The sequence below is a fragment of the Montipora foliosa genome, chromosome 11 (genome assembly GCF_036669935.1).
Source record: "Montipora foliosa isolate CH-2021 chromosome 11, ASM3666993v2, whole genome shotgun sequence".
In the NCBI taxonomy this organism is placed as follows: Eukaryota; Metazoa; Cnidaria; class Anthozoa; order Scleractinia; family Acroporidae; genus Montipora; species Montipora foliosa.
In genome coordinates, this window is record NC_090879.1 from 53,924,029 (window position 1) to 53,933,735 (window position 9,707).

General features: G+C 40.8%; 1 protein-coding gene and 1 pseudogene across 2 annotated transcripts in view; one reads left to right on the forward strand and one right to left on the reverse strand.

Annotated features, from left to right (window-relative positions):
* Positions 1–345: 345 nt before the first annotated feature.
* On the reverse strand, positions 346–1,012 carry LOC137977418 (uncharacterized; annotated as a pseudogene).
* Positions 1,013–6,937: 5,925 nt separating this feature from the next.
* LOC137974707 (radial spoke head 14 homolog) overlaps positions 6,938–9,707 on the forward strand; it is a 23,002-nt gene continuing 20,232 nt past the window's right edge. For both annotated transcript variants that reach the window (XM_068821649.1, XM_068821648.1), the window contains exons 1-2: positions 6,938–7,097; positions 7,228–7,333. In XM_068821649.1, the coding sequence (XP_068677750.1) occupies positions 7,005–7,097; positions 7,228–7,333 (199 nt within the window). In that variant the 5' untranslated portion in view covers positions 6,938–7,004. The remainder of the gene's footprint in view (positions 7,098–7,227; positions 7,334–9,707) is intronic.

Genomic DNA, 9,707 nt, shown 5'->3' on the forward strand with positions numbered 1-9,707 from the left:
TACACAAGAAAATTGGCTAGTAAGGAGTGTTTTATGTAAATCTTCGGGCCTCCACCACGAGACGCCTAGAGTCCGATTGCACATTAAGAGTAGGTCTTAACTTTTGAATAAAAAAAAATTCATAGACGAGGCAGTCAAATTTGTTCGTGCACTTCATTAAAACACTAAAATTCTTTGAAAGATCTTTTGGAGCCAAAGAATGTTTGTCAATTGATGAAGAAGAGTTTTTGTGTTCTTCAATGCGTTGATGTAGATCAGTGGCGGCATGTGAAACCAACATAACCTGCATCGCACAGGTCACATTCAAACTTGTAAACAAGGCACTGTTGGTTCACAATCGGCGGCTTAGCTTCTCGCAGTTTGAGCGGTCGTGTGGATCTTATGACTTCAACCTTTGAGTTGCGAACGCACAATATCAGCTGAGGCCTGATCTTTAAACGGTACGTAGGACAACACGAATTGGGTCTGATCGATCCCTGACAGTAGGTGAGGGAACAGGTTGATCCGATGCTTTGGCGGCAACAAATCGTGAAATGGAAGAGTTGACAAGTTTGTCAGGATATTTTAGTCGAGAAAACAATAATTTCAATCGATCACATTTTTCAGAGAAGTAGTGCTAATTGGACGAAAGTCAAAATGCACGATCAAGCATCGTTTTTAATAATCCACGTTTGTACCGGTCATCTACATGGCTCTTGTAGGGTAGCAGGAGGCCAGTATTTGTGGGTTTAACGTACACCTTAGTCTCAACATGTGTATGTTTGTTGAGGAGCTGGGTGCCCAAAAAAGGAAGCATGCCATTACTCTCCTTCTCCATGGTGAACCTATATAATAAAGGAATGGCACTGGTTTAAAATGTCGAGAAAATTGTCTGCTAATGCTTTGTCTGGCATAATGGTCAGTGTGTCGTCCACAAATCTCTGGTAGTATGTAGGCATCTTGCCTTCACGCTCCAAGGTTTCCCCCATGCTACACATATGTTGGCTAATAAAGGACCAAGGGGGGACCCCATAGCAACTCCGTCGGTCTGTTCATATAGCTGGCCGCCCTAAGAAGATCGACAAGGTCCAGCTTGTTGAGATTAAGATGGTTCGTATCATTAAACCAATTATTTATGAAAGCCTTATCGGCGAGTAGTTGTATGGTCTCCTCCAGAGGTACATTGTTTAACAGGGAAGAAACATCATAGGAATATCACCGTTGTTAATCGCCAATTCGTGGACCTCATTCACGAACTCGAAGGTGTCGCTTATCATATACTGTTTATGGCGAGAGGTTTTAGTTTGTCATGTAGCCATTTGGCGAGGGCATAATTGTAGGTCTTTGTGGCTGACAGAATAGGTCGCATGGCTAACTCTTTCTTGTGCCTTTTAATTAGGCAAACCGTAGAAAGGTGGGCTAGCCTTGAATCTGACGGACGAACAGACTCTGCAATTGCAGTGGGTAGAATTCGATGAACAACTGATTCCAGCTCCTTCTCCTTTTGTAGCAAGGGGTGATAGTGTTTCGGTGGCCCACCTCTAAACTTTGGTCTATCTGGTTCAACCATCCTCAATTTGGTGACATCGTTTTCGGATGCGTCAGCAAGTAACCGAAGGTATTCATCCTTGTCCAAGACCACGACGCCGGATCCTTTCAAAGCAAGTATGTTGTCTGCAAAGTACACAATTCAACGGTCAATTTGACTTGAGTGAAGTGAAACAACTTTCATGTGTGAGAGAGTTTGATTCCGCATAACATGTTTCACACTGAAAAGTATGAAAACGCTTAAGCGATTTTTTTACATGGCACTGATTTCATCCGACTTAATTATTGTATATTCCTGTTAAAATTACGGCCGTTCAAAAATTACAGCAGTACTTTCCATATTATTGCAAAACATGTTGACATCTACATTGTTGTTGGAGATACAAGGTGTGCAATTCTATTATTGTATTGTTGTTAAGTAGATATTAAGTTGAGTGGCAGTACTTTCGAATAAAAAAGTTACAACTAGTGTTGGGTATTTTGGAACACTGACACAAATCTGCAAACTAAGTATTATATTGACTATTTCGTTGGCTCTTAGAGATAGCTATTACTAGTCAAAGGGTATGGGCAGTGTGGCCCAGTGGTTCGGGCGCTTGCTTTGAAATCCGGAGATCGCGGGCTCAAGACCCGCTCTGACCACTCGTTGAATTTGTACCTGGTAGTCACTGGTTCAACTTCCTATAGCTAGCTAGCTGCACTTGAAAATAGCTAACCGGTTTGCCTCCGGCCAGTTGGAATTCCTAACAGTTGTAGTTGTTGTGTTCTGTTGTTCACACATGTCCAATGCTCCGACATAATGAGATTCCTGGTACGTCACAATAGACATCACAAAGTGTCACAAAGTGTCCCGCTCTTTATATCTCACAAAACTGTTACTATTTTTTTAAGAAATTAGGGTTAGGGGACACTTTGTGATGTCTTTTGTGATGTACCAGGAATCTCATTATGTCGGAGTATTGGACAACCCCAGGAAGTTTATTTCTACATTTTCAGCTTATTCCAGCATTTATAACCTCAAAGTTAATTTTCCCATACAAAGTTTATAAATCGTATACCGAGCTTGGGCTGCCTGTGGTCCGAAGGGAAGATTTGCTCGCTGTTCTCCCTACTGGTTTCGGGGAAACCCTCATTTCTTAAAAAAAAATAATTAGAAAAACAATGCTTGCGTATTAATTGTTAGTCCTCTCTTAAGTATTGCAAACGATCAAATTAAGGAAGCCTCCCATGGGATTTCGGCTGGCTGGCAAACAGACTTCTAAACAATTCTATCTTACGAGATCCTTGTGTTTTGCACCGCTGAGGAGCAATACTTTTAAAATCCTGTAGGGTAATCCCGACGCTTCGGGATTTCGAACAGCTGGTATTTCTTACAGGTCAGAGGTCATTGTTTTACCAATACAGAAAGTATCCTAAAACCTTGGACATAAAAACGTTTGTTTAGGCGTAATTAGGTCAAAGGTTAAGACAGTAAATAAAGGATTATTATTATTATTATTATCATCATCATCATCATCATCATCATCATTATTATTATTATTATTATTATTATTATTATTATTATCATATAGGCTGCTCCTATCTATAATTTCGTCTATTTATTCGGGCTCTTTCTTGCTTTCTCTCTTCCGTTGTTTGTTACTGATATTTCTCCTGTTTTCTCGTGCTCTCAGTCAATCTCAATCTTTCACGTCGAGCATCGGTTAGCTTTGGCTACTATTTTCCTGTCCAGCAATCCACCATTTCGCGTGTTGGCTTACATAAAAAGTTAAACGTACGGATGCACGGACGAACGGTGGTACTGAGCAAGTCATAGCCGAAAAAGAAATTGTTACCACATTTTCTTGACCACGCGGTGCTCCGGGCTCGCACATTCAGTGCGAGGAACTCCGCTATAATTGGATTATCTTAAAAATTGTGGGCGGTGACGCAGTGATATGTGTTCCTTCGTGATATGAGTCCCTCGATCCGTACACATGCATATTGCGAGTGTGACATATTCCCTTAAAAATTAATATGGCGGCATGGAAAATATTCCCCCACCCAATCTCCATTCCCCGTTGTGATTTTTTTCTATTATTAAACTATTTACTTAAATAAACAACAACAAAAATTCGTCAAAAATTCTAAATATATGAGGAGGTAAATATACTATGGAATTAGAAATGGGTAAATTTATGATCTATGACAGTAGCATGGGGAGCTGCAAACCAGCCTGGCTGGCTCGCTGAACGCGACGTTGCAGTTTAATTAGGGACTTTACGATCTACGACGTGGTCGTCAACGAAAACTCCACGAAACAACAATATCATTGGTTGAAAGAGGAAACGTAATCGTGCGACACGTGCGGAACGCATTTTAGCACAAATTCGTGCGGTACTCTCTACAACAAGGACATGAAATAACCAAATTTGATATTTTGACGACAACGCAATCGCACAAATGTGAATTTATAATATAATTCTCCAGTTTTACTCTAAAACCGCTCGTAGCAATATATACCGGTATTTTAGGATATTTCGCCCACATTGTACGACGCGAACGAGATGGCCTAACCGCGAGAAACTTACGATAGTGCAAAGTTATATTTTGAGGTGACGTTTTCGTAGACGTCGCCGTCGTAGATCGTAAAGCTGGGTGACGGGTAGTTAACAAGTTGTTACAGTAACCGATTACGTTTTGCCTCCTGTTGTGTGGAATAGGAATAACTCTGATAAATCTAACCACACTCTTCGCTCCCGTTTACAGAATAGCGCCAAATCAAGTGGAACGTTTAAGCTATCGACGAAATTAAACGCTAAGCCTGTTACGTATGAATCTTCGTCGCTTGGCAAACAATCCCCAAACAAATGCTCTCCATGGGCAAGTGAAAGTAAAAAACAAGTGAAGTAAACAACAGTTCCCTCTCTTCATTGAAACCATCCTCATATTTTGTTTTGTTATTTATTTATTTATTTTTGTAAATGTTTGTTTGTTTGAGGAGGTTGAAGTTTTGGCAGCTATTCAGCTGATGTGGACCTGCTATACCCACCCACCCACATACATCGTCCAAGTCCTCACCATCTTCTCTCTCTCTAACTGGAAGTGATAAAACACATCTCCCTCAATTGCAACCCTCAGGAAAATATCCAACATTTCTCCGACGGTTTAAAAAAATCCACCATTCGTCCGACTGCCGAGAAACGCGTCGCTTACCGAATATCACTGCACACCAACCAGGGTAACTGTGTAAGAGCAGCAGCCATCTTTCTCCTTAACTAATAACAGTTCAATAACATACTCTGCAGGCTCCAAAACAAGCAAGTTAAAGAACAATTCAGTGCCAGCATCCACCCTTTGCGTTACTGGATAGCGCTATCCGCCGGATAATCACTATCCAGTGGATAAGTCACAGCGAAACCAATTGCGCTTTCCAATGAATAATAGTGATTTATCCGTGGATAGGGCTATCCACCTCTTGAACAACTGGGGCCAGTAGAGCAAGTGTAGCACATTTGCACGATTATGGGTTCGAATCCCGCTCAAGCCTGGATTTTTTCAGGCGTGCTTTCTTGCAGCTGCTCAAGTCACTTATCTACCGACAATGATATCTCTATGAGTCAGAGACGAACTCAGATCGGCATGAGTCCGGATCGGCCTCTATAGAGCGTTTTCCCATGACGTCACGGCGTTGGTGTTCCAAAACAAAGAAATAGCGGCCGTTATGGTGTACCAAACTAATCCCTTGGGAATTGAACTCTATTTCAGTTTATGCTAATACTTTCAATACAATACAATACAATACATACTTAATTGACCGCTCCCCATAGGGGCTTTTCAGGGCCAATGAAACACAACGAAACGACAGAACAGAACAACAACAACTGTTAAGAATCCCAACTGGCCGGAGGCAAACCAGTTGGCTATTTACAAGTGCAGCTGGGAAGTTGAACCAGGGACTACCAGGATCAAATTCAACGAGTGGTTAGAGCGGGCCTTGAACCCGGGATCTCCGGATCTCAAGGCAAGCGCCCTAACCACTGGGCCACACTGCCTCCACACTGCCTCAGTCGTCCGATATGGCTGCTGGTCACGTGAGTGAAAACGCTCTATACATTTCTAGATTTGTTGTCTTCGCGTGACATAATGGAGCGAAATGTTACATCTTTTCGAAGAGTACACGAGGAAAATGTGGCCAGATAAAATCTATCTTTCATGTTTTGCTGAGCTAACTGCTGCTAAAAATGTTGTAGACCAGTCTGAGTTCGTCTCGGTTGCTGGACCCAGACGAAAAACTTTCGTACCGGTCTCAGAGTTCGCACCGTTCTCATGTAAAGTAGCGACCTTCAGATTGGAGTACGAGAACGACTACGAGTTTTCTGTACTAGGCACGCGCAGTACGTTTAAAGAACGAAGATTTTCGAAATGCGTGTGCTCAGAACTGAGAACTCGTACTCATAGGCGTCGTCCTGAAGGCCATTAGTGACCTGGTGACGACGACAAATCTCAAACCGGGTCCAGAAATTTCACGCCTGTATGCTCTTAGGTCAGCGGTATAGATGTCATTTCGTCTCGAAACCAGACATCAAGCATTTTATCCCGGTTTCATGTCGACGGCTGCATATCATTTTCAGCAAGAGCCGATACAACGTAGATTTGATTTTAGTGGTGTACTAAATTTCGGCTGGGAAACCAGCCTTCTTCAGGTACAGTACATTGGAGCTACATAGAAGCAATCCAATGTAACAGGGGCACCCAACGATAATATAGTTCAAAACCACTTAGACATAGCATCGTTAAACGTATTTTAGAATTTAAACGGTATCTATATATAGGCATATTTTTATCTCCTAAAAAATTTTCACTTGTTCGGATTTCCTAGCTGAAAGTCTAGAGATCCGAAAATTATAGGGATCAAAACTTACCTTTTCGAAAATTTCAACCAGAAAAAAGGTTTCCGAAAATTCTAGGTGACCTTTGTAGGGTAAAAATCCTTATAAAAATGGGCAATTATACCATTTTTTAGTAGTTTGAAAATCCTAGGACAGGCAGGCACTCGAGAATTTTTTCAACAAATGCTCCGAAAATTCTAGATCTCAAATCGTCTTCCGAACAGATATTTTCCGAAAATTGACGTTGGTTGCCCCTGATGTAAACTCTTATTGTACCTGAAGAAGGCTGGTTTGGCCAGCCGAAATATAGTACACCATGGTAGGTACTTGGTGTATTTTGTCATTTAGTGGTTATCATTTTTGCTATTGCACAAAATTATCTAAACAAGGTAAAACCTTCAGGGTTAGGATTAGGGTTAGCGTTAGGGTTAGGTTAGGGTAATTGTATAATTACTGAACGTTTTATACCTTGTTTAAAAAAAAAAAAAAATGAAACAATAGAAAAAGAGAAGAGGGAGCGCTGGGAATGAAATAGTTACCTAGCAACAAGAGACCGCCATTTTTGTCTTTGAAGAAAAGACAGGCGAGAGGTTTCCTAACATCGCAATGGCTCATACTGTTATTTCAGTAAAGCTTCCACCACATATAGACCCTACTAAAGCCAGGCTTGCGTATGGTGATCGTGCACTTCCAAAACTTGTAAGTTGTGATTATTTATCGGATTTAAAGCTTGATACAATGCCGTCAGCTTCATATTCGATGTGTTTCATTGTAGCTTAAGCCTTGTCACTTGCTTAGTTTTTTATGAGTCGAATTTTTCTGGTCTTAGAATCGTGAACTGAACAGTTCGGACCTGTTAACGCGACAAAGAGCACTGATGTCCCTTTGTGATGTGATGCACAATCCAGAATATATTTCTGAGGGACTGCGAGTAGGTAAGGATAAGAAAATAAAAACTCTGGCCCCAGTTGTTCAGACGATGGATAGCTCAATCGATTTTGCTAGTGTTTATCCACTGGATAGTGATTTATCCGGTGGATACCGCTATCCATCGTTTGAACAACTCGGGCCTGGGGCCCGTTTCTCAAAAAGTCCCGAAAACTTTTCGGGCCCGAAAAGCCTTTTATGAAACTATCAATCTCTTGTTCTGGAAAGCCGATGTTTTAACTTGATTTCAAGGTAACAAAAAGCAAAATGGCTGTGAAGTTTGACGACTTAAATTCTCTCCGTTCTTGAGATACAAAGGGAATTGTGACACCCGAAAACGGCCCGTAAAGTTTCGGGACTTTCGAGAAACGGGCCTCTGATGTACATTACACACACTCTTTCAAACAGGCAGCCCAAGCTCGGTATACGATTTATGGACTTTGTATCGGTCAGTGTAAAACGCAGACTGCAGACCGGGGGTAAAATGCAGACTGAGGGTAAAATAAATATTAATAATAAAAAACGAGTCACAAGGATAAAATAAAGAGCGTTTGAAAGACAACCCTGTTTTTCATCTGTCAACAACTCACATTATCATGACTGCGGGTCGCAGCACCTTTTGGGGACTGCTGTTAAGAGTCCATGGAAAATGCGATTGTTGAAATCAACTGTGCTTTCTTTTTGTGCTTCCAGATGCATTGAAATGAAGTTATTTCTCACAGTGGTACATCAAGGGATAATGATCGAAAAATGCGCAATCATTACTTGGAATACCTGAAAGGTATCCGAGTTATCATCCTGATTGTCTTTTTTCGGTGCAACGAAATGCACAAAGAATTCCAAGCAATTAGGATGCGGGGATTTCATTGGTTAAGCTATGCGTGATAACCCCTAGGGAGAAGTTGTAATTGAAAATAACATCTTCCAGATGCAAAACAAACGAACTTGCGAACTGAAGGATAAACATAACATGCACGAAAACGAATGAAAGGATCCTAATAAGAAATTTTTACATCTCAGCGATACTTGCTTAAGCCGACTAGAACGTTAAATTGTTGCAAAATCCACGTTATCTCTGTCTTTGCTAATTGGTATTGTAGCCATGCGTGTCAAAATAAATTGACTTATTGGGTAATTACTAGGTGACTTTGTTCAGTGCAGCAAAATGGACAATAGAATTACGTGGGGGTGATTTCTTTGCCTACAATGTAATTAAGCAACTCACTTAACGAAACTATACTTTTTCCAACAACAACAAGGATTCAAACAGAGTTGGATGAAAATCCGGATTTATAACATGCGGTGGGGCAACCAAAGCGATGGGAGCTGTGTTGGGGTTTCAGTGTGAAAGTACAAACGGGAACGAACACTCTTATTTTTTCCTTATAACTCATTTTTCATTATTATTTTATTTTACCCGAAGTCTGCATTTTACCCCTGGTCTGCAGTCTGCAGTCTGCATTTTATCCCCGGTCTGCAGTCTGCAGACTGCGTTTTACACTGAGCGGACTTTGTATGGGAAAATTAACTGAGTTTATAAATGCTAAAGTAAGCTGTAAAATGTAGGAATAAATCTCACTTTAATACCTATAATTATGTACAGTTGTCCTCATCTTTCTGTGCAATGATGTACTAGCACAAACTGTGTCCGTTTTAGACAGGTAACTGTGGCTTACAAATTCTTTAAGGGGAAATGACAACTAACAACATGGTACAAATTTGTAAGCCACAAACCTGGGGGGGATGTTGAAGTTTCAATTTGATCGGCGCATAAAATGGACACAGTTTGTGCTCCAATTGCACAGACAAGACAAGGACAACTGTATGTAGAGGTAAGTGAAACTTATTTCTACATAATTTCACACCTTACTTTAGCATTTATAAGCCCAAAGTTAATTTTCCCATACAAATTCTATAAATTATTGTAAATTGTATACCAAGCTTTGGCTGCCTGTCTTTCACTCGGGGTTTTTGTGATCAGTTTGCATGGACGTGGGGTGGGGGATAGTCAGGTATAAATGGGGCCAAATATAAAAGGCTACAAATGTACTTCTGGGACGTTCCATTTATGATGCTACCCGGGTGTATGAATGAGTAGAATCCTTCTACCTACTTTTGACGGAACCCTTTGGAAAAACCTTTCCTACCCCTTCGCTTTTTTGTTGGTGCCTTTGAAAAGCGATTCCTACAATGTACCAGTCGAATTTTGATGAACCTCATCCATAGTGGGGGTGTGGATTATATAATGATGGATGGATGGTATTGATTTCTTGGAATGGTGGTTGCAAGACAAGCATGACATCATTTTGATGTTATGGTAGGCATTAAGAATTTTGGATAAAGTTATTGTGAAGTGGAAAAAGAGGTGCATGAAGTATGGTT